This window comes from Azolla caroliniana, unplaced genomic scaffold (genome assembly GCF_043228905.1).
Source record: "Azolla caroliniana isolate FFs.n. ecotype wild unplaced genomic scaffold, voAzoCaro1.0.p SCAF_13, whole genome shotgun sequence".
Lineage (NCBI taxonomy): Eukaryota > Viridiplantae > Streptophyta > Polypodiopsida > Salviniales > Salviniaceae > Azolla > Azolla caroliniana.
In genome coordinates, this window is record NW_028230448.1 from 13478612 (window position 1) to 13504681 (window position 26070).

Here is a 26070-nt window from a genome sequence, read left to right on the forward strand (position 1 = left end):
AAATTAATGAGTGTAAATTTGTAGTGTTATGTCTCTAAGTTGTAGACAATCAAACAAAGATTGCCTAAGGGATTGCTTAAAGAAGCTAACTTCATGTAATTGGTTTCGTTCAAAGACCTTACTATTGCAGGCCGTCCACATGGTCTAGAGTGCCCAAAATCTTGTTCATTGGAGAAAATAGGCATTGTTGGATAGGATGCACAGAATTTGTCCAAATACTCAAAAGTGCTTCCCAAATCTTCAGTTAGGAACTCTATGAGATGGAAATTCACTTAGTCTTTGTACAAATGTTGTAGTGAATGAGCAAGTCCATAATAAAAGTGGGACTATTTTTTATCGTCCACCACATCGTGCACAATGCAGTGAGGCTATCAATTACTTTTGAATATTCGACCCAATTGGGGGTACACCCTATAGGCATCTCCATAGGAATACCCATTGCTTAAGTGGAACACCAGAGTTCCATAAGTCCATAAGCATGTTTTTCCACCAGGACTATGTGTAGGTGCCATAATGCATTTGCATGTTCTTGAAATCACGGGGCCAGTTGTAACAACCTATACATTGAATTCTTGCCTCTCCATTGAATGTGATGCAATATTTCCTTCCAATGCTTTAGAAGCTTTGAGCTAAACAGACATCATTTGATGTCCTCGGCAAACTTTCCAAACACTACATCCTAATGACTAGTATCCCATGAGCCAAATGACTTAGTTTTCAAATTATCAAACATATCTGATAGCATTCTTTGCCCAAGGCAATGTTTGTTCAACAAATTTTGGCAATAAAGTTGTTTTCCTAGCCAACATATGCAACTGCAAATTAAGAATATTTACTTCTTCACACAATTGTGGAGTGCATAACAATGAGGCTAGATTGTCACAAACTGTTAGAGTTGAGTAGAAAGGAAACAAGGAATGTGGCATAGGAGACAATATATTGAGAGAGAAAGAATAAATTATATTGTGATTCCGTAACTAATGTTGTTCATATTATTGGGTTTAAGATGAACCACCATATTTATACAAGTTCATGACCACTACATGTGCATGTAGGCGCCAAAAGTTTCTAGATTCACAAAACTCTAAATACACAAGTATCATAGAAGTATTTTGTCATAACTAGACGATATTGTTGGGATAAAAGTCCCACTCCACTCACCTTGTATTTCTAGTGTGAACACACAATTAACCTAACTATATAACTGGGTAACTGACCTTGTAATGATAGATCAATGGTTAATGTAAGACAATCTCTTTAAACATCTCTCTCTCTCTCTCTCTCTCTCTCTCTCTCTCTCTATGCAATTGTTTGTTTTTATATTCGGGAACCTTGTCACAGTGCATAACTCTACCCTACTTGCTACATGTATTGTTTGTTGGACTCATTGATAGGTCTTCAATCTTCCGCAACATCAACTTTATATCCAACATTTGGGTATCAGAGCAACTTGTAGTCCGACAACAACAATAACATCAACCTGAGAATAGAAAAACCGACTGAAGGAAAGGACTAGGTCAACAATCTCACTTCCTACAGAACATGGCTTCAACATCTGGCACGGGAGTGGAAATCCATTCAAATGCATCTGACTGAGAGCGTCTACTTCAACATGGCCAAAGAGGCATCAACATTTTCCTTGTGGGAGAAACTCTAGTCAGATTATGAAAAGAAATCGTCTTCATCAAAGCTTAATTGACCAGAAAATTATTCAATATGAATATGAGAGACAGATCCGATGACCTCCCACATCAACACCTTCAGGCAGGTGTTGTCTGAACTCTCCTCACAAGGGATTAACTTCAAAGAAGAAGTTAAAGCCCTTGCTCTCCTTTCGAGCTTGTTGGCGACTCGCAAGTTGGGATGTATTTTGCATGACATTCACCAACAACAATCCAAGTTTGAACCTGGATGAAACGATGAGACATGTTCTCAATGAGGATATTCGGCGAAAATCGATGGGTCTCATCATCGATGATTCAACAGAAGCGCACTACTCGACCAAGCCAGCCGGAAGAGCCGACCGAAGTCCAAACCGGCCAAGGAGGAGGAACGATCATCCACTGTCGAAGTCGAGAAATTGGAGGTTGAACCCCTTCTGCACACATTGCAGAAAGGCCGCCCACAACATTGCCAATTATTAGTCGATCAAGAAGAAGGAGAATGGATGGCGATTCGAGCGGAATTTAGGATCATCTGATTCAAACCATTCTCAAATCGGGAACCAAATCAATGTTGCCGAATCTCGGTCGGGAGAAGTCCTCTCACTTGAAGACTCGTCGACCGAAGAGATCGTATATAGTGCGCAAGACGGACGAATGTGGTTGGATTCCGGTGCCACATTTCACATGACCCAACATTGAATGCTTTTTGGACTATTCGGTCGAAGCTAACGACACAATGCGACTAGGTGTTGGCATAAAAGGCCGACTCCTTCCACCTTGTATCCTAGTGTGAACACTTCTTGAAGTTAGGGCTTGAGTATATAATATCAACCCTAACATTGTAACGTTAAGTTTCTTGTATCTTGTGTCTTGGAGTGCAAGAGTTACAAAGAGAGAGAGAAATAACAGAGCTTCAAATTGTGTCGACGCCTTTGTTTCTTCTTTTGTCTTATATTCTGTGTTGTTTGTTGAGCATAATATGATAGGTCCTCATACACACTTCCACATATATGTTCACATACTTGTTCACACTAGGCAACGGGCAAGAGTGTATAATCTCAGTGTCAAATATGGGTTTCTAATGGACGTATTCACACCGTCCTATTTGGACATACTAGGTTTTAGGCCATTTATGTAAATCGTGGAAAGGACAATTGCCCTAAGTCAGTTGGTATATAAACTGAATCTTGTAACCTAGTTTTGGTTGTCGATAGTGTCATTCTTGTATTGTAACTTTTGGAATAAGACTGTTACATTGTGTGCCTCTCTTTCTCTCTCTTTCTCTCACTTTGTCTCTTTGATATTGCTTGAACTTGCAAACTCGGTGATCTTCTTCGCACAGATGTTGTTCTTGTTTCCGCAATGATGGTCTCAAACTCCAACACTCACGGATTGAAGAGGTCCCCATTCAATCGCCGAATGACAATACGATCACCCTGCACCGAGTCTGGCACGTACCTGAGCTGAAGAGGAGCTTGGTCTCCATCGACATGCTAGCCAAAGCCGAGTATCAAACAACTCTAAGTGAGTCGTCATGGACGATCAACCGAGGGAATATGAAAATCGGTTGTAGATACAAGTACAACAACTTGTACCCGCTAATGGCGATCAGTCCAAGAGGGGTCGTGAACGTAGCCGATTTGTCCTAATCAAACTTATGGCATGGCTGGGTCAGCCATATGTCCCAAGCCGGACTAGACCGGCTAATGACGATCGGATACATCTCGAAACTCCAGACGAAGATGGACTTCTAGGAGCATTGTCGTTACGGGAAACAAAATCCGATGTTCGCACTTCCTCCACAATGAGACAGTACGACAACCCCTGGAACTGGTCCACACCAATATATGTGGGCCGATGCCTGAAAGACCACTAGGAGCACCCGGTGCTTCATCACATTTGTGGATGATTGTACTCACAAAGTTTGGGCCTATTCAATTAGGTCAAAAGACGAGGCGCTCGAGGTCATCACTTGGTGGCTAGCCAAAGTGGAGAATCGATCAGGATACAAAGTGAAGACACTCCGGTCCAACAATGGAGTTAAATACAACCAGTCCCGAAAATTCAAACAGTACCTATCCGAAAAGGAATCCGGCATTAGAGAACCGTTCCATACTCACCCATACAGAACGACGTGGCGGAACGCATGAACCAGACAATCTAGGAGAGAGTGACAACAATCCTCCAACATTCCGAACTCAAACTGAAATTTTGGGCCGAGGCACTGTAGATGGCCGTCTACTTGATAAATCTATCACCGTCGAGAGTAGTGTGGCTCGAAGTGCCACAAGCACTATGGTTTGGCAAACATCTGACTTATGATAGGCTCAATATATTCAGATGCAAAGCCTACGCCTTCATCCCTAGGGATAAGAGGACCAAGTTTGCACCCCATGCACTTAAGTACATATTTCTTGGCTATGGCACAGACGGGGACTTTGGGCATCGGTTGTGGGATTCGGAGAAGTGATGTAGTCTTCAATGAAGACTCGGTACACTCCGACTGGACCTAGACAAAGAAAATTTGTAAAAAAGGTCTTATTCGACCTTCATAGATTAGTCATAGAAGGGCCGACCAACCGGTCCGAATCGGCAATTCAACAAATAGTTGAAATCGATCGAGCTAGCAACTCCTCTGCCGAATCCGAATTTGCAAGAGGTCCACTAGTCGAAATCTAAATCAATTTGACTAAGAGATTGACAAGGGCCAAACTGGCAAAGACAACCGAAAGGGCCGAAGAGGGAAAATCAGCCAAAGCTGATAAAGCCAAAGGGAGATGGTCGGGAGGAGCTGAATTGTCCGACCAAACTAAAGCTAACAAGGGGCAGAGTCAAAATAGATAGAGTCAAATCGACCAAGATGCCCAAACATGCTAAGGTGTCAAAAATTCGGGTCAAATTGGCCAAGGCACCAACCCCTCTGTCAATCGATACCGAAGTAGGAGAGGATGATTGAACATCGTCGAAATCCTATTACAGGGGTGAGTCATCCACAAGGACTCATGAAGATGGTTCAACAAATGCCGATTGCACAACAGAACCAATCAAAGAATCCGAACCAACAAAATCGGCACCTAGGATATACAGACAAGTCCGAAGGATGACAGAGTTTTACCAATCGGGCCTTGACTACGTCAACTATGTGGATGCAGGTGAACCTAGCTCGTATGAGGAAACTTTAGCCGCATCGGACGCCGACACATGGCTACAAGCCATGCGATTTGAAATGGACTCGATTAAAGAGAACAAGATGTGGGAGCTAGTTGAACTACCAATCGGGTGGAAGTTGCTACCCTTCAAATGGTTCTTCAGATACAAATATGTATAAGATTCTAAGAAGCCCAAATATAAGGCTCGGCCTTGTCGACAAAGGTTTCAAACAGGAACATGGGGCCAACTATGAAGAGATATTCTCGCCGGTAGTCAAAATGACCACCCTACGGCTCCTTCTTGAGGTTGTGGTGACAAAAGACCTAGAGCTTGAACAACTTGATGTCAAGAGAGCCTTCCTACACGAAGATCTAGATGAAGACATCTATATGTCTCAACCGGCAGGCTTCATGACGATGGGGGAGCAAGGTCACCTCATCTGCAAGCTGAAGAAGAGCCTATATGGCCTCAAGCAAGGGCAAGGAATGTGGTATCAGAAGTTCGATACCTACATCTGATAGCTCGACTACAACCAGTTGGACCCCGACCCATGCATGTACATCCGACAACTGGCCAATGAGTCCCGGGTCTATCTAATCTTGTACGTCGACGACATGCTTATCACCGGTAGTGATAAATCAGAAATTGGAAACCTAAAGCAGAGTCTTCATGAGAAATTCTCAATGAAAGAACTCGGACAAGCTTAGCATATCTTGGGCATGAGGAGCGAGAAAATTTGGATCACAAAGACTTTGCAGCTCTCCCAGTCCGATTACATTTGGAAGGTGCTTAAAAGGTTTAGCATGGAGAACACTAAACTGGCACCAACACCACTTCTGACGTTGCATCAACAAAAGAGGAGAGAAAGCTCATGAGCCGAATACCCTACACATAGGTTGTAGGAAGTCTCATGTACACAATGGTGGTGACCAACCTGACCTTGCATATGTCATTGTCGTGACGTTTTTGCACCACGATGAGAAAATAACCTCTACCAAATTATACGAACTGATTCAAATATTTGTAAATGGTCGTTTCGCGACAATTCGCCATAGGATGATAATAGCTAGTTGAATCTACGATAAAACATAATATCGAGTAAAATATTTTGAAGCTAAATACCTATTATCAACACACTTATTATTATCACTATCAGCTATTTTAGCTATTAAAGCTATTACCCACTTTTTAAGCTAAATACTTATTCAAAGCACATTTTTATCAAGTATTTTAGCTATTAAAGCTATTACCCACTAATGTTGGTGCCTCTTATGCATGGGTGACACTTGGCACTCATGCATCTACCTTCCTAATATACCATAGAATATTTTTAGAATATACTAACGACTAGAATATTCTGGAATGTACTATATGCTAGATTATATAATATTAAACCTTATACAAGTTCACATATAAATCAAGAGTTTCTATATGGTTTATCTAACACAACACTATGTATTGGGTGTGTTAGAGGTTTGATTCTAGAATGTGACAGTCGGTGGCGCCATATCATGGGGATCGAAATTGCAAGAGTGCACAACCATGTCTACCACAGAGGCCGAGTACATTGCCGCATCGGAAGCAACCAAGGAAACCATTTAGTTGCATTGATTGTCGACCGATTTCTCGGCTAAAAGCCAAATCGACCATTCAGCGCCAACCCTCTATTGCGACTCTTAGAGCGCAATACACCTCATCCGGAAACCGATATACCATGCTAAGATGAAGCTTATTGAGGTGAGGTACCATCATATTCGAGAGCTAGTCACTAACAAGAAGCTTAAAGTCCGAAAGGTGGATACCGAGGTGAATATCGCTGATAGCCTAACAAAGCCACTCCCAAATCAACGCTTCAACGCACTAAGAGGACATATGGGACTACAACAAGCGAGTGAGCGAGCAAAGAAGAGCCGAACAAGGAGTAGATGTTAAGTTGAAGAATGGCACATCCAGACAAGTCGAAAAGGCAAAGTCGAAGGAGCCAAACAACCTTAAGGTTGTAGATGCAGTTGAGTGTGAGGAGACCAAAAGGACAAGAGATGATAAGGGTCAAATGGAACTGAAAACTGATTGACGATCCATCGGAGAGCACGAGAACCAACGCGCACGGAGAGTCGACGACCTAGAGACCAAAAGCAAAATCGATCACTATCCGATTCAAACATCAACCAACTCAGCAAATATCCAATTGCTAAAATCTACTTTACCTCTGCCGACTCGGCCACAACCGGTCAACTTGTAACACACATTACATTTTAAATTTAAGTTGTAATTTAAGCTTACGGGGGAGACAACCCCATATCATTGTATGTAGACAGAGTAGTCCTTCTACGAGGGAGTTTGTTGGGATAAAAGTCTCACTTTGCCCACCTTGTATCTCTAGTGTGAACACACAGTTAACCTAACTATATAAGTCGGTAACTGACCTTGTAAAGACGAATCAGTGGTTAATGTAAGACAATCTCTTTGAGCTTAAACCTCTCTCTCTCTATGCAACTGTTTGTTTTTATCATTGTGAATCTTGTCACAGTGCATAACTCTACCTTGCTTGCTACTTGTATTATTTGCTGGACTCACTGACAGGTCCTCAATATTCCGCAATATCAACTTTATATTCAACATATATGTGGAATGCATGGGCTATGACCCATTGGTTGTGATATGGGAGGTTGGAGATTTGATTATGATCAAAATTCCAATGCAAATTGGTTCCATACAAGAATCCCCTTTTTGGAAAATATGATAGATTCATCAACTAAAGCTTGCATTACTAATTGCCTCCGAGATGGAAGATGTGGGCCTATATTGTCCTTATTAGTTGCAGCCCTTGATAACCTCAAGGGATGAGTAATAATAGAAAACAAGAATAGATAAGTGGGCATCCTCGACGAACAAATCTCATGAGAGAAATATCTGATGTAACTCCACCGTTGGGCATTACCCGTGACACCACATATTGACAAAATCACTACTGATAAAGAATGAGTAATAATATAAAACAACAATGAGCTAAGTGGGCATATTTGATGAACATATCTCGCGAGGGCAATATCTAATGTAACTCCACGACTAAGCATGTACTCAAGACACTACATTTTGTCCTAATAAGGATATGAGGCGAGACATACGTGGTCCAAAGCTCATTGTATGTATTACCGTGGAAACAAAGGATGAATTAACACGATCATAAGTTCTCTCCAAACCATCTTGTCCTTACAATAATACGAGGCGAGACATACATGGTCCAAAGCCCATTGTATGCATTAATCCGAAAACAAAGGATACATGATCATAAGTTCTCTCTAAATCATCTTGGCCTAATCAGAATATGAGGCGAGGCATATGTGGTCCAAAGCCCATTGTATGCATTAACCCGGAAACAAAGGACCAATTAACATCATCATAAGTTCTCTCCAAATCGAACTACAATATATTTCTACCTGAATTGAAACCATATTGGGGTGGGTGAAGTCTCTCTCCTTGTTTCTCAAGGATGACAAAACCATCATCATCATCATTTAGTACACATTCTAAAGAGAGATATGTCACAATCATGGTCATGATCAATGTCAAGGTCAAGGTCAAGGTCATGGTCATGGTCATGATCAATTTCGTCCTCATCATAGTCAAGGTCAAGGTCATGGTCATGATCAATTTCGTCCTCATCATAGTCAAGGTCATGGTCATGGTCATGATTAATTTCATTCTCATCATACTTAGTGTGATCCACATGCTAAGCACTAGACTGAATAAATGCATATATATATACAAGAATACATATATGCTTATGTACATGTTCTCACACTTCCAATTGAAGTAGCATAAGTCTGTTCAAAAATTCAAAGCTAGAGTTATATGTAGTATATATTTTTCTAGTATTTTTGCTCTTTTCAAAATCTTCATCAGGGAAAACACAGTCACAGAGAGAGAGAGAGAGAGAGAGAGATGAGGGCCATGGCCATAGACCTCGGTGTCTCCGCAGACCCTAGAAACAGCAACTCCTGTGCCCCATCACATCCAGACAGTCTCGTCCTCTCCCTTTCTCAGAGACCTGCGCAGAGCTTCGTAGAGAAAGAGAAGCAGAAGCAGAAAGAAATGGAGAAAGAGAAGGATAAGACGAAGTTGGAAGAGAACGAGGAGGATAAAGAGAAAGAGAAGAAGAATAAGAAGAAGATTGCGATTTCTGGTTCGTGTATTAGCCTGCGCCAGAAACCATACCTTCGCTCTGATTCTAGTTCCTATTGGAATCCTGGAAGAATTAGAACGAAGAAGAAAAAGAAAGAACACAGCCATAAGATCCTATCTGTTCTTGAAGCCTTGCAATCTGGTCTCGACGTTCCTTCTGCCATGGAACCTTGGCAAGGTAAGCTTTCTCCTCGAGAAGAAGCCATTATTCTCAGTGAACAAAATGATGTGAACGTTGCCATGTATCTCTTTGATTGGTTCCGAAACCTTGAAAATCATATCCCTAATGTGTTCAGATACAATATCATGTTCAAAATCATTGGGAAGCACAGAAAATGGGATCTTTTAAATGATTTCTGGGAGAAAATGTCCGTGCAAGATAAAATTAGGCCAAGCAATGTTACATACAGCACCATTATCGATGCCTATACTAAATCTGGATTGAAAGAACAAGCTCTTAAATGGTTTGAAGGCATGTCTGAGGAGAAAATTCAGCCAGATGAAGTAACTCTGAATACAGTGCTGAATCTGTATAAATGGTCTGGGAACTATTCAGAAGCTGAAACTTTTAGCAAGAAGTTTCTCTATGGAATAGACATGGAAGATGATAAATGCATCCGGCCACAGAAAGTAGATACATATAACACACTCATTGACTTATATGGAAAGGCAGGTAGCCTTGATAATGCTTCTCGTCTATTTGAAGACATGATATCATTTGGTCTCAAGCCTGATACTGTTTCTTTCAACACAATGATGCAAATATGTGGTAGCAATAATCGTCTTGCTGAAGCGGAAGCTTTATTTGAGAAAATGAAAGATAGTGGATGTGAACCTGATGTTGGTACTTACAATATACTGATTGCATTGTATGTGAAATCCTGCAACTTTCAATCAGCGCAAGAAACTCTTTTGAGCTTGAAGCAATCTCAGGTCTTACCAAATGCTGTCTCGTACAGGACTCTTTTTCTTGGTTATACCTCTAGTGGTTTGGTGATTGAAGCAGAAAACCTTGCTATGGAAATGGAAGAAGCTGGATTTCTTCTTAATGCAGCATTGCTTGTGCAGTTTATTCAAATGTATATACGAGCAGGAGATTATGTGAACGCTTCTCAGCAATTTAGTAGACTCAAAATGTGTGGAGACTTGACGAGTGATAACTTGTTCCCTTTGATTAATTCATATGCTGAACGTGGATCATGGAAAAAAGCAGAACAGATTTTCCTTTCTTCCACAGAGCTAGGTGTGCAAAAAAGTAGCTTGTTTTATAATGTGATGATTAAGGCATATGGCCTAGGTAAGAGGTATTGGAAAGCCTTTAGTTTGTTTGAAACCATGGAGTCTGAAGGGATTATAGCTGATGAGGCGACTTTTAACACAATGATACATGCTTCCGCAAAACGTGGTTCAGTAGGAAAAGCTGTTGCTTTACTTGCTGAAATGCATTACAGAGGATTCAAGCCTAGTGTTTCTAGTTATACATCTGTCCTTTCCACATTTTCTAAATTACGTCAGGTCAAAGAAGCTGAAAATGTATTTCAAGAAATGAACAGTGTCCATACACATGTAGATGAAGTGGCATACAATGCCATGGTGAATGCTTATGCTGAGGCTGGTATGCTGAAAGAAGCAGAAGCTACTTTGTGTGCTATGGAGGTTGAAGGTCATACGACAAATAGCATTGCTTGTTGCATGATGATGAAACTTTATGGGAAACTTGACATGTTGGAGAAAGCTAAAGAAATGTTCAAGAAGGTTGAATGTATGCAAGTGCACCCAAATGTGCAAGCTTGGAATATTCTTCTTGATATTTATGGGAGGACTGGAATGATTGACACCGTGTGGGTTTCTTTTAAGAAAATGCAGAAAGGTGGTTATTTTGACAAAACTTCATGCAAGATCATTATACGTATATTGAAAAAAACAGGAAGGATCCAAGAAGCATTTTCTGTTGCAAGTACTATGAAAGAGTTGGGTTTGTTTTTTGGTGTTTCCTCTTTCAACGTGGTGATAGATCTGTATGCAAACAATGAGAAACATCAAGAAGCCCTTGCCATTTTTCAAGAAATGGTCAAGCAAGGATGCTGGCCTGATTTAAGAACTTACTTTTGTCTCAAGGATATCATAGAGAACTCAGGCCTATTAAAAGAGGCAGTGTGGAAATTGAAATTGGCTCGTAAGCAAAGAAGTAGTATACATTGTCTGATTGCTATGGCAAGTCTTTATTGTTTTGTTGGGATGCAAACAGAAGCTATGGAAACATGTTCTAGGATAAAAGAAAGTGGACTAGTGCTTGATATAATTGCCTATAATGCAATACTTAATGTTTATGGAACTAATGGACGGTTTGATGAAGCTGTGCGGATATTCCTTGAGTTGCAGAGAAATGGACCAAATCCAAATGTTGTGACCTTCACTACAATGCTTTTATTGTATGGTAAAGCTGGATTGGTTGAAGGTGTGACAAGGTTGTTCAGCAGAATGAAACAAGTAGAATGCAGACCAGATGAAGCTTGCTTCAAAGCAGTTATTAACATATACAAACAAGCTGGAAGATTTGATCTAGCTAGCATGGTTACACATGAGATGCAATTTGTGCAGTTTTTAAAAGAAAGGAGTGATTCTCGATTAAGGGAGTCAGAAAGTGTGGAAGATGAAGAAGAGAGATTTGAGGAAGCAAAAAATTAGGGGATATGACCTTTATCTTATATGTAACGAGAATTTACACATTGCTGCAATATCGGCAACCATAAAAATGTCAAGTCTCTAGCACTGGTAAAGAATTGGGGCAAAGATGGGAATTCCATTTTCTTATGTCAACATAGTGTTCAGCATGTGAGAATATCTGTGAATCTTCTGAACAAAAAGACGTATTACTTCAAGCTCTACTATTTGATTATGTTCTCGTAATGTTATGGAAAGATACTTTGTTCTAAACTGGAACCAGTGTGAGCAGTAAGCATCATAGTGGTATAAAAGAGCACTACAAGGAAACCAATACTTGAAAGGTCATTGCAGGAATCTTAATGAAGATTATTTTTATGCTGAGATCAAAAGACATTTTTTTTGGTTTATGTAACTAATGCTAAAGATAGCAAGTTGAAGTATGAGGGCATATTGAGCTTCGGTGCATACTTTCTACAACCTCAAAAAGTGACAATGAAGAAGGTTATCCAGTTATGAACTTGCAGTTGACAGTTTATGTTTGAGAGAACTCAAACTAAGGGACTTCTATACCACTCAAGGCATGCCGTTGAGAATAAAGATAAAATAACTGAAGCTGCAGAGAAATGGTTAATCAGTGATAGTTGTCAGGCAAAGGAAGTTTCTATCAAATGATGCCTTCTAATCTATGGAGCTTTCCTTCCGAACATGAAAGTATAGCATTCTACCCTTGCTTCCTGTATTCCTACAAACATCCATATGAGAGCATATCTCAGAGGTCTAAGTTTGTCTCAAAAATGCTTTGCATGAACATGCATAAGAAGTTGAAAGATTAAAATTTATTAGATATTAAAATATTCCAATGATTAAAATTAAAAGATATGGTGTGAGAATTGGCAGAAGTTTGATGATTAAATTTATCAGGAAGGTAATGCTTAGGAGGCAAGACCTATTTTGGTAAACTAACTATAACTAGCAAGGAATAATTGGATTAGCCTAGTAGATAACAACTAATCAATGTAACATTGAGCTGTGACTTGGTGAAACTGCTGTGGAGAATTTTATGTTATCATGTTGTGACTTGTGAGATTAAATCACCAAAGCTGGGTATGCAAACACCACTGATAGCAGAAAATTTACATTGTATGTGAGGGCAATTAATCAACGAATGTGAAGTGTGTCGTGCTACCAGCATCAAAATTCTCCTCAAGAAATTCGGTCTAAAAATAAATTGAATGAGTGTAGTGTCCAGTTTAGAACAGATAAAAGAATAAACTGATTAGTAGTGTACTTTCGTTGTCTTGACAAAATTTGAAGTATGGAGCCTGAATATATCAATGACAAGTGCAAAAACTACGAGGGAAAAAAAGTCCCGTAATAATTTATCCACACTCTTGGGGTTCTATACAAATTATAAAATAATTGGAATTGCATTTATGTTCATAAGTAAGTTTAAGGTGTTTCAAACTGACTAACAGAGAATATATCCCTTTGATGTAGAAGAATGCAAATTATACTGAATTAATTCTGCCTTTTTAGTGGCCTCCCTCAAAGCTGCCATGTTATAGGAAATGTCACTCACAACAGACTTCTGTTTGTTTTATTAAAATATGAAGCATTTAATCTCCTCTTCAAAGACAAGACAGCATGCAAATAGATCAGTTTTCTCTAGGTCTCCAACAAACACATCATTGATACCCTATAGGCACTATTTTGGATGTTTGCATACCTAGCACTCGTGGCTTAATGTTGAGAAACACATGGTTTAGTTGAATTCCGAGTAAATAGACGTGAGAGATTTTCCCAAGTACATAGAAGTGAGATTTTCCCGCCCCATAATATGGATTCATGGGTAAATATTGGAGTGACTTTATAATATACTGCATGTGTTTGAACATCAAATTAGCTCCACATTTCAGATTCTTAATTCTGCAAGCATATTTTTCAGAAATAAAACCCTTTCAGGATTCTCTTTATATGCTTTACGTAAGTTACAAATATACATCAGGAACCTACTAGAAAGTTCCATGAACAATGAATTTGCAGGAGGAATAGAATGAAGCCTATAAAATTGGAACCAAGCTGTGAATATGTAGCTTGTCAGGTGTAAAGGGTTGACAGAAGACATAACCCCAGGCATGGGGAAGAATCGAATTTACAAAAATAAAAACAAAGATGACTCATCTTTCTGTGTTGAATTGTTGGACTGCACTGTTGAGTTGAAAGAGCATTCCTTCAATCCATTTCTCAATTCTTCCCAAGTTGATATAAAAAATCCATGCCAAAATTTCTCAGACCTTATATAAACAAAACTACAAAATCTTTGAGCTCTTGCTTTATGTTTGATACCACCCTTCAACCTACGATCTGCTTCAGAATAAGAGGACAGTCATCCAGATGTGCAATATAACCCAGTACAGCATCACACTCAACCTTGCCTCTGGCCTTCGCATTAGAAGTCGTTCTCCAGAAACCCTTCAAAACACCAAGAAGCAGAAGAAAAACAAACAGATTAAGCCTCCAAAATTCATAATTTCAATTCATTGGTTGAAGATAATTCAGCAAGCTAAAACAATGCTTACCAAAACCCATCTATCCGATCAACTAAAAAGCGTGCCCCACGAGGAATTAATCTTGATGCTGTGAGCGGCTTAAATATATGTCCTGCATAAACATACTCCAGTTAGAAGAATGATTGCAAAAAAGTTTGGATAATATAAGAACAAACTGGATACCTTTGTCGTCATCAGTGGAATCTAATAAAGATCTGTCACTCTGCATATCCACGTCAACCACAAATTGATCTGATGCAGATACTTTCCGTCCACGAGTTACAACAGCAGGTGATTGTACTATAAGCTTTGCTCTATTTCCCTGAAGCATATAAATAATGTTAAATTAAATATTGACACGTTGAACCACAGGACATTGATCTATCAGATTCCCCTCTCATTTTGAACACTAGAAAACATGAAAAATATACCGTTTCATCAACTTGTGTTGAAGGTCTTGTCTTGTCAGGCATAATCAAATCATCTCTTTCTTCCAATATCCTCTCATTTTCTTGAAGAGATGCCTGAAGGAATTTGACCTTTCCAGCCAAATCATTATGCCTCATCTGCATATCTTGCAACAACGCATCCTTTCTAGCAAGTTCAATGCGTAGATCTTCTGATCCAACCTGCATTCTTGTGGCTAGTGTCCCAAGAAGCTCATTAATGCTATTAACATCAATTTGCGAATCTGATTCACTTGGCAATTCAACACCCTGATTATCCTTTCCAATGATCTCCTTTAATCGTTTGTGAATCTGTGACAGATTGGTCGACTTGTCATCCACAAGAATTTTCAAACTGGCTATCTCAGTTCTTTTCAACGCAATCTCATCTCTCAACTGCGAATTTTGTGCATCCCGACCCTCTAAGAGTAAATGTTGACCTTGAGCTTCCTCAATGAGCTTCTCAGCAAGTCTCTTAAAGTTATTGAAATTATTAACAGTTGCAGAGAACCTGCTTGAAGCCTTACTAAGAGAAGCCTCCAGATCTTGTTTTGATTTCTGAAGCTCCTCTACCTTGGCAGAGAGTTCAGCTACCTGTGTCTCTGCTTTGTTCAGGGCTCCTACAAGCTTTGATTCCTCTGCAAGATTCATTAAATGGTGGAATTGTAAGTTCAGAAAAAATATACTGCATTTTCTTTAAAACATAATGGCTTAATTCAGTTATACCCTGTTTTTTTATTGACAAGATATCCTGATGTGAATGTAGTTCTTCATACATCCTCTGTACATTCACTTCACAGGCTTCCAAAGATTTTTGTAGTTCGGCAATCTTGAGCTTATCTTGATGTTGCAGTTCATCCATCCTACTGCAAATTAACTCTGCTTCAGTCAGCTGACTTCTGATTTCTTGATTTTGTTTCTTGATTTCACCACTTTCTTCCACATATAGTGCGAGATCTTTGACAGCACAGTCCAATCGTCCCACTAAGCTAAGTGCAAGCTTCTCTAAATCAGTTGATGCAGTTGATGCTACATCTGAATCGAGTATGTCGAACCTTGAATTGTTACTTGATTGTAGTTGGATTCGCCTTCTAACTCCTTCAAGCTCTACAATTGCAGTTTTGACTTGTTCTACAACAGTCTTCAACTGAACATCTAAATTGGCAATCTCTTTATCCTTCTGAAGCATCAAGGACTCCAATGATGTTGAAACGTCAGCATCCATCACCTGATTCTTCATCTTTTGTGAAATTAAGTGAATTTCATTACATGCCCCCAATAGTAATTGTGACATAGCTACAGAATCCTGAGAAGCTGCTACTATGAAGTTACTTAAAAAACTGCCAAAACTCTGGAGATCAGACTCCATCATCTCACACAGTAATTTCATAGAGCTAGTGTCCACCCCGTGTTTCCAGTCTTTGTGACTCACTAAAAGCTGCAACAAGACAAGCATAAAGGTGTAAAGTCAATAAAAAAGAGAGGGGGGTGGCTTACAGAGGGGAAAAAGATACCTCTGATTTCCACATTGTAGGGTAGGAATCCTTCATAAAATGCTCATGAGCTATGAATGTAGCATTGGTTGTTTGGCCTTCCAAAGAAGAAAACTCTTCTGAAAGCCGTATTGCCAAAGCATTCCTCCCTTTCATGTCTTCTGCTAGCTTCAAGCACTCATTAGCAAGCATCTTCAGTAAAGAACCCTGGCAGTCTTTTAAAGAGTTCACTTTGGTATATAAATGAGGCAAATCTTTAAGCTGTTCTAGAGATTTTTCTTGCTCACGTCCAAGCTCCTCCAACTGAACTGATAATGCAGTGTTCTCTCTTTCCAACTTCCCTATGGATTCTTTTGATTGGGTCAACTCGAACAGAAGAGAGTTTATATTTGCCATTGCATGTTCTAGGCGGAAGACAGTCTCTGCCTTGGCTGCCTCAACTTTCTTTTTGTCCTCAATCAGGATAGAAATGTTGTTTTCAGCAAGCTTCAACTCCTCGTTTAGAGAGTCCAACCTTTCCTGTGTTTCTTCTACCTCAAGGGCTAACAGCTCAACAGCCCTCTTTGATTTCTTGGCTTCTTGCTCACTGACTCCTATCTTCTTTTGGGCATCAACCACAGTCTGTGAAAGCCACTGTATCGTATGTCCAATGTCTGCTGAATGAGGAGCACCTGTCATGCTTAAATTCCCAACAACTTCAATAAACTTCTGCAATGCTCTATTACTCTCCTGCAAGGATCTCTCAATGTTGAGAGCCTGATCTTTGGAGGTTGACAATTCAGCTCCTAATAAATCCACTCTCTGTAATAGATGTTTGATGTTCTGTTCTGCCTTTTTCAAAGCCATATCTCCTGCTTCTCTCTCTTTAATAACTCTACTGAGCTCAGCAATTTTCTCTTCCAATGATTGCTTTAGAGCATCCCGTTGCTGAACAACATTCTTGCCTTTCTTTATAGCCAGGCTCAACTTTTCCCGAACAGATGCAAGCTTTTCTTCTGATTGACTAGCTTCCATACTTGACTTTGCAATTTCGCTTCTCATTAACGAAAGTTTCTCAGACATTTCCTTCACCTGAGTTTGTGATTCATTAACTTCATTCTCAAGTGCTGATTTGATTACATGGAGTTCTTCAATTTGTCGGCACAAATTACTTTCACTTATAATCTTCAATGAAAGTGCTTCACCTAATTCATTTAACTCTGACTCTCTCTCTTTATCAACCAAACTTGAAGCCAACAGTTTCTCAACTTCAGCTTTTGCATCTGCAATTTTCATAGCCAAATCCCTACAGTTATCACCAAGCAATTTCACTAGTTGTCCTATTGCTATACTCATAGTGGGAGCAGAAAGTGTTCTTTTGATTTCCTCTGCCTGCAGAACATCGCCTAGCATGGTAGGGAAACTAACAATAAGAGTTTCTAGGTCTGTATGCTGCACTGGAGATTGGATCTGTTCGTTTCTCTCCTGTTCTGTCTCATCTGGATAGGACCTTTCTGACACACCAATTTCAGAATGAACTTGAAGGGTTAGTCTTGATGTGTTGTTGTATTTGGAAGTCACATCCTCCAAATCCATTACTGTCACTTTCAACTCCTTCTCCTTTGCCTCTAGCTCACAACTGATCATATCATTCTGCACCTGTAACTTATGAAGAGCATTATTCAGGGATTCAATTGTTGCTTTCAAGGTTTCCACTTCTTGTTGAAGAAGATTAGAGCGAGCATATGAATCAGAAACCTCTTTGCCCAACCACTCAATTCTATCCTCTGCTTCTTTTGACCTCACTGTTGGAGGCATCTCGATCGCATCTAACACCTGCTCCCACTTTTGTATTATAAGGTTCCTCTCAACCAAAGACTGCTCCAACATAGCAGACTGCTCTGCCATTCCCCTGTATTTTCGAAGTAGATCATCACACTTTCGGTTTAACTCTTCAATTTCCTGTGTCTGTAAATCTGGGTCTGTACCTGATGACTCATCTAGTCCCCTTACTTGGGGTTGACCTTCCCCTTCAAGCAGGAGGTTTCTTCGACTATATGCTTCAATTAAAAAATCTACTTTCTCAAATATATCTTTAAGCAGTATCTCTTCTGGTAGATTTGAATCTTCCAAGATCTCCTCGATCTTCTGGAGTATAGCATCCTTTTGCAAGAAAGATTCCCTTAAAGCATTTGCAGAATTTCTTATGTACGAAAGCTCTGATTCTAAAGCTTCTACACGGTCCACTGACTCTGCATACAGTTTGACTTTGTTATAAGCTTCACTTAGGGCAGACTCTTTTAGCTGCAGCTCATGTTTATATGAGGATGTTATGGCATCTAACTCTGCAGTTTTCTCCGCTAGCAACTGCTTCAGGTTGTCTCTCTGCTGAAGAAGAGCTTTTCCTTTAGTTACTGCCATGCTCAACTTCTCTCTAACTCCAAGCAATTTTTCTTCCGCCTGTTGGACCTTCTGCTCACTTTCGTCATTTGTTCTATTAAGCTGACTTGTTAAGAGGCTTATCTGATCATGCAAACCAGATATTTCTATCTCCTTAGAGGCCATGAGGGTTTTCAGCTCATCAACCTCTTCATGGGCAGGAGATTCAGAGTCATTAACTTTTTGTAAAAGCAGCTTAATTTCTGCAGAATAAACTCCATATTGCTCTAACAAAGATCTGACTGCATGTTCCATATCAGCCATTGAATTGCAATCAATGTCTTCTACCTGGTCTGGACCCCCTAGAGTTTCTCTTATTCTCTTTGACAGGTTACTAATCTGCAAGCACATCCTGGAATATTGTTCTTTCTGTTCAGCATACAGTGTCTGTGTGCTTTTAAGTTCACTTTCTAATGCAATCTTTTCGTCGGAAGTCTTGGTTGCCTCTGCCACTACGCTGTCAACCTGTTCTGAAAGCCTTTGAATATCGGTATCTTTTATTGATAATAAGTCCTCCAACTGTCCAATCTTGCTTTCTATGTGTGTCCTTCCCTCCAAGTTCTTCTGAAGATCTTCATATCTCTGAGACAGCTCAGTAAGCTGCTTCAAATACCCGTCTTTAATTTCTATTTGTTGGAAAGTTTCCTCCCTTGCATGTGTAAGTTCATTGCTTAAAAGTTCTAGTTGGCTATGCAAAAGAGTCAATTCCTCCTGCTCTGAGATGGTAAGTGCTTTCAAGCTATCCATTTCCAGAGCCCTTTGAGAAAGGAGTTTCAGTTCCACACAATTTGTTTCATATTTTTCTAATAAATAGCCAATTCCAATCTCCAGGGCACCCATGGAATCGGTGCTAATGTCCTCTGAATCATATGCAGTATTAACAGCAGAACATATCCTCTCAGATAGAGTACTAGCTTGTAAGCACATCCGTAAAAGCTTCTGCTCCTGCTCCATGTATAAGCTCCTAATGTGTTCAAGATCAGCTTCCAGAACATCCTTTACTTTACTAGATTTTGCTGCCTCTGTCATTACCAGATCGTAACTTTCGGAAAGCTCCAAAAACTGATTAGAAAGTTTCTCCATATCTGTGTCTCTCACTGATAATAAATTTTCCAACTGGCTAAGCCTGATTTCCATCTTCATCTTTTCCTCTTGATCCTTTTGCAGGGACTCATACTTCTGGGTTAGCGCATTCAACTCCTGTCTCACCTTGTTTTCTTTATTAGAGGTTTCCTCTAGATTCTTTTGTATATCCTCATAGTTCTGAGAGAGCTCAGCAAACTCCTGCCTTACTTTCATTTCTGATTTCATCTTCTCGTCTAGATTCCTTTGCAGGTCATAATAGTTCAAAGATAGCTCAGTTAACTCTGTAGTAACTCCCGCTAAATGAGCCTCTCTACTTGATAGTTCATCCTGCAGCTGTCTCATTGCGCTTTGCATTTGTCCCCTTTCTTCTACATTTTCTTGCAATGTGTCAATCCAGGTATCACAATCTTGTTGTAGAGTCTCAAGGCTAGCAGTGGACAGCACTGCCTCATGAGATACCCCACTAATTTTCTCTTCTGCCTCATGATAAACGAGATGGTGCAGACGCCCAACCACATGCATTAGAACTTTCAAAGTCACATCTGTCCCATCAGTTCCTTTTTCAGCTTCAGCATTGAATTCAACCTGAAGCCCTTCACTCTCAGATTCCTTCACATGAACTGGGGTATGAAACTCCCTTGTCAAACCTGTCATTTCTTCTACTGTGACCTAAATGACATAGTTAAAAACCACAACATATCAATATGCTTCATTAACAAACAATCATCAGCATCTACAGGAATTAAAGTTATCAAAAAATACTGAAATTTAAACATTTATAATTAACTTAGTAATCAAGCTATTGTCATGCTTTCACAAACTTTTCACACATCCAGCGCTTGTTGATGTGAGGAACTCATGAAATCCAGCCTTGAGATAGACCACATAAGATACTCTATTCTCAGGCTCAAGGCAATAAAGACAACTCTTAATATGGATCCTGTGAATCGGATTCATCCTGAGTGCAACTCTGACTCTGACTCTCAATAATTATATCCATCTTAATCATCAGAATACATTCTGGTTGTTTGCCTATGGCTTGCATGGTAATCAGAAATTAGTTTTGAAAAATTATATCCATCCTAACCATCAGAATACACTCATTGTTTGGCTATGGTTTCAACTGTTTTGCGTGCATGACAAACAGAAATTAGTTCTGAAAAATCCTTAAAAGTTGCAGGCTTATGAATTACGTGAGTAGATCAATCTTATCTAATGGATGATAGAAAATATTTGATTGAGAAGATAATTTGGATACTCCACGTCAAGATCATACTACACCATGGACACTTAGATCGCTGATGTACAGGTCATAGATAAATACTTTTATGCAATGGGATAAGAAATAGCTGAATAAGTCTGAACATGATATATGAGCGCATGCTACATATAGACTATTGTCTTTATTAAGATGCATGTGCAACCTGAGACTCAAATCATGTCAAATGCTGAGTATTACAAGCAAGAATCATGGCACCTTTTCTGGGAGTTAACATTAGTCCCTACTACCTCCATAAAGCAGCACTCAGGTCTCTGCATGTCTTGACAATGGGCATAATGCAGTAACCATCCATGAGTTTTTATATGCAATTGTTATCCTTTCAAGGATATTAAAGAAACATTTGTGGAACGATTTAGGTTTATGTGCAATGGTGCGCAATGGCAGTCACACATGCTGATACATTGGACTATAACAGAGTCTCATGGAATGAATATCCAACCATGACTCGGTCATTTTCCTTTTAAATATAATATATAGAACTCCTCTTCTCTGCTTCATTGATAGAAAGTATTCTACAAGATGACACTATTCTGGTGAGAAATAAGATCAAAGGAAATAGTTACTGCACTTCTTTTCTATGCTTGAATGATACAAGGCACTTTAAAAAATGACACTGGTATTATTCTGAAATATCAAATATATTTTTACCTTGTTGTCCCCTTGAGTACACCAAGCACTTGAGAAACACAAAACCTGTGAATCACCTAAGCTTTTTTGGTCATCACCTTGATTCTTTGTTAAAGCCAGTAAAGATGATTCTGACGCACAAATTTCAGGGTCTAAGTTTCTCTCAGATAAGTTCATATCAACGGAAGGTGGGCCCTCAGAAGCTCTAGATTCCTGCTCATTTAGTGGATTCACCGTGGAGTTGTTTAGGTTCACATTTGCACTAAAATCACCATCTTCATTACTCAAACTAGCATTTGCTGACGTATCTTTTTGTCCCTCAAAGTAAATTTCTCTTGTTGAGTCGCTACTTGGAATCTGTGGCCTTGAATCGTCCATCCTGATTGTAGAAGATCCTGGGGAAGAAAACTGTATATTAATTTTCTCCTCAACGGCATCTTTTTTATCGGTGGCTATTTCATTCAACTCAGACTCAACAGAAGTTACAAATGTCTGGTCTCCATTCAAAACATCTTTTGAGGAATTTGCATCTAAAGCATATCCTATTTCAGATGCCAACTCAACCCCGCCTGCAGAAGCAACCACTAAATCATTGACAATTTCCACCATTTCAAGTGCATGAGACTTCATATCAGGATCTATTTCTACTGAAACAGTATTGCAACTTGGAATTTCCTCTTGATTAATAGACCTTGTTTCCTGATTCAATAAGGTTACACTTTCCTCTCCTGTTTCAGCACTAGAATCTATCTCAGATGTTAGTTTCCTAACCTCCTCAACAACTATGGATCCAATACTTCCTATTGTCTGTTCAGACTGATATTGCAATTCTTCAATTTGATTTACAGGTGCATCTTCGTCTAATGTGTATGTGCTCATATGGTTGGGTGCTGCTACATCAATTTTCACCAGCCTGGGCAGTATCACTTCAGGAGTGTTATGTTCTCCTATGCTCACATTTGATCGTTTGTCCTCACAAGATTCCATACTGCCAGAGATATTGTTGACATTGGACTCCAAGGGGGAATCTACTAGCTCAGAATCCCCTGCAAATGCATTTTCAACCATTCCTAAAGCACCCCCATCCTGAATCAAATCAGCATTTTCAAATTCTTCTTTCTGGCTCAAAATTCCTGCATCATTGGTCAGTACATCAGTGTGTACAATTTGAACATTTTGTTTGATATGTATTGGATTGGTATGTTCCTTGAGTATTGTTTTTTGATCCAAAAGCCCTATGCCAGTGAAGTTGTTGAGAGTATCTTGTTCTAGGATTTGATCTGTATGTTTGTCTAAAATATAACCATCTGATGTCACACAGCTTTCCACGCATGTATTTTCATCACACCCTTTGGAAATAGCCTCAAAACCTGTTTCCAACTGGGCAGACCCTATTTCTGTCTGATCAACTGCTATGGTCGCCGGTTGCTGATCTTCACTCCCCGTTAGAATACCTAAGGATGATTGTTCATTCAACTCCATCTGGCTGTCATCAAAGTGCTGGCCTATTGTATCTGAAAAAGACATGCTTACTGTTGCTTCGCTTACACTGGCCTCCCCAGCAAAATGGGAGTGGAGAAATTTTGAATGATTGTCATCAAGTGTCTTGTTTGATTCCGCTTCAGGACCAGCAGAAGTCTGGATTACAACCTCGTCAGACTCAATCTGATGCGCTAATGTGCCTTCAACTCTTTGGACTAGCAGAATATCCTCAGCACATTTGGAAGAAGCAATGGCAACATTATTATCATTGATCTGTGAGTTCAAATCATTTACAAGATTCACAGGTATATTGATATCCGAATCAAACCCAGATTCTGGTGAATATTCATTGTGTACCACCATTGTGATCTCACCAAAGTCATCGTTATTATCGGGCTCTATGTTTGAAGATTTTTTCATCATTCCAATGTCAGAACCAATTTCAGGATGTAACATGCCTTCCTCTTCGCACAGTTGTGGGTTTTCCTGGAACTTCTTGGAGGGAACCTGTCCATGATCATTGCCATCGATTTTTACATGTGGAGAATCAAAAATATTAAAAGAAACTCCAGAGCTCATTCCTTGTGGTAATGTATCGTTACATTGCTCTGAGCCTTGAGCATCATCTAGCCCCATGCTTGGAAGCTCTGCCGTACTTAAATCACTGTCAGGACTCATCACTGGCTCTAATACATCTTTACTGTGACCTTGATTGTGAGACATGCCAATCATATCACTGCCCAATGTTTCTTCCTCTTTGGATGCATGGATCACATCGTGGACTTGATTTGGAAGCACATTGATTGCATCAGCATCAAAATTCTTAGAGTTCATTCGGTCTTCCATTATCATATCTTCCTTCTTCTCTGCTATTTCTGAAGGATTATTGATACTTGTAGTTCCACACATCTGAAGTTCATTGGATTCAGCCTCAGTACGCTCAACTTCATTGCCTAACTCTAACCTGCCACTCTCACACAACACATTGGGCACTTCTTTTAATTTAGCCATGTTTGTGACGGCAGGAGATATTGAAACAACACTATCCTGAGGGATTTCATCTGAATATGAAGAAATGCTAATGTCAAAGTCAGAAGTCAAACTTGTACTACAACCCTCTTGGTTCATTCTGTCAGGTGATCTAACCTCATCATTTGCTGAAGTCTCTGTTACGGTATTCTGTACGGAACCAATTGAATCACAAACCTCTGAAGTGGTGTGCTGAATATTGAATTCTGAAGAATCCACCTGAGACACTTCAGATCTTTGTTCCATTTCAATCCGACATTCTTCAACTAGATGTAGGTCAATTATGATTTTATCATTTGCAAATTTAGCATTCTCACTGGTTTGTGTTTTGGATTTTGGATTTTTTTCAATGCCAGCTTCTAAATCAATCCCAATATTTCCATGACTTCCATCATTTTCCACTTTGGGGCCTTTTGACGAACTCCCTTTACCTTTCTTTTGTCGAAACTGCTCTAGCTGCACAAAGAAGCAGCAATCACATCAAGATCAACCCATTAATCTCGCATACTGGGCAAGATTACATGCAAAGCTAGTGCCTTAAGAATCAGCAAGATCACCATTAAAATGCATATCTTCAAGGAGTTAGTAATAACAAGAGCAATCATACTTCCAGTGTCATTATCACCACCAATTGCATAAAAAATCTAGTTTCATGTGAGAAACATTTAATTTTTCTGGTTTAGTAAGAGCAAAGATTTTGAAACTGACATTTTTTCTTGCTTTATCCAGTAAATACAATATATATGTGCAGTTTTCATGAGACCCATCCTGATGCTTACATGACTATGAAAAATCCCCTCAATGAATCCTAACTCATTTTCATCCAACAATAAGATCAGAAGTAAACCTATATTAAATACTATGACACGTAACATATCTCATCTACCCTGAGGCAAAAAACCTATCACATCTACCTTATGTTACATATCACATCCCAACTACCATAAAACAGATATGGTATCGTATCTACCGTGTTCTCTTGAATGAAATCCAACCCAAAAGATGATTATTTCACAGACACATGTCTCTTCACTGTGAAGAAGTGTCTCAATGAAATCCAGCTCAAAAGATTATGATTCACAAACACATCGTTTCCCGATCAAAAGATCACAACCAGAACTATAGTAAACCACAGAATGCAATACCATATCCACATCTAACAATGGTCTCTTGACTATGAAAAAGTGCCTGACAGATGCACCATCCAGACCATACATAATTGGAAAGGTTAAGAATCACAAACCCGTTTTTTGCCAGCAGCCAACATTCCATCTTTATGTTTGGCTTTGTCCATGACGATTCAATTTTCTTTCATCTGACTATTATAATATTAGCAACCTGAAAAATATCTTTGAATTGGATCGATTTGAGTGGAATTGGATCCAGAGTAAGGTCGCGGTAATCTTCTTCAATCTGATCGGTAGTTCCTGATCCAAAATCTGCGTACAATGAAACGACCTTATTTCCTTTGCAGATCTGCGTGATTTTCCGGTAACAATGTGCACACAAACATGAGCAGAAAAATTATGCCGATGTGCTTAAAAGCGGGTAAGAAAACCCTGATATATGACAAAGAACTTATTGAGCACTGAGGGAGAAGAAGAAGAAGAAGAAGAAGAGGACAGCGAAGGAAAACAGGAACAGAAAAGATCAACGGAAGGCAGGATACCTGAGAGAGGGGGGAGGGGAAGGAAGCGAAACCCTAAATTTGTAGCAGAAACCAAGATACAGAGAAAGTGTTGAATTCTGCCACCGGCAGTGGCGAGCCTGATGAGGAAGGAAATAAACCAAAATAATAATAATAATTTCAGGAATTAAATGAATAATTGGGAGAGAGAGAGAGAGAGAGAGAGAATGCGCGAACACACAATCAATTCAATCAACCACTCGAATTCTGTTGCTAATTTATTTTTGCACATGAAAGCTCAAGAGAAAACAAGCATAAAAGCACCACAAAAGACCTCGCGGAAGGACTCCCATGAGAAAATGTGT

General features: G+C 39.5%; 2 protein-coding genes across 2 annotated transcripts; one reads left to right on the forward strand and one right to left on the reverse strand.

Moving 5' to 3' along the window:
* The first annotated feature begins 8731 nt into the window (after window positions 1-8731).
* On the forward strand, window positions 8732-12047 carry LOC147856207 (uncharacterized). Its single transcript, XM_087329444.1, has one exon. It carries the CDS (start codon window positions 8760-8762, stop codon window positions 11685-11687), a length of 2928 nt encoding a protein of 975 aa, XP_087185570.1. The 5' UTR covers window positions 8732-8759; the 3' UTR covers window positions 11688-12047.
* Window positions 12048-13603: 1556 nt separating this feature from the next.
* LOC147856208 (uncharacterized) lies at window positions 13604-25855 on the reverse strand. The gene is made up of 9 exons (XM_087329231.1): window positions 25748-25855; window positions 25322-25637; window positions 21589-24534; window positions 16176-20327; window positions 15388-16099; window positions 14647-15299; window positions 14399-14537; window positions 14246-14327; window positions 13604-14138 (listed from the first exon to the last, which is right to left on the reverse strand). The coding sequence occupies exons 2-9, from the start codon at window positions 25370-25372 to the stop codon at window positions 14036-14038; spliced, it is 8838 nt and encodes a 2945-aa protein (XP_087185357.1). The 5' UTR covers window positions 25373-25637; window positions 25748-25855; the 3' UTR covers window positions 13604-14035.
* Between the last annotated feature and the right edge of the window lie 215 nt (window positions 25856-26070).

Bases quoted from the DNA above. Each gene is read 5' to 3' on its own strand.
- LOC147856208 (XM_087329231.1), bottom strand. From the start codon at position 25,372: ATGGACAAAGCCAAACATAAAGATGGAATGTTGGCTGCTGGCAAAAAA. The intron at 16,100-16,175 runs GTATCTTTTTCC...GTCTTGTTGCAG, and splicing joins CTACAATGTGGAAATCAGAG to CTTTTAGTGAGTCACAAAGA. The intron at 15,300-15,387 runs GTATAACTGAAT...TGAATCTTGCAG, and splicing joins CTTGTCAATAAAAAAACAGG to AGGAATCAAAGCTTGTAGGA.
- LOC147856207 (XM_087329444.1), top strand. From the start codon at position 8,760: ATGAGGGCCATGGCCATAGACCTCGGTGTCTCCGCAGACCCTAGAAAC.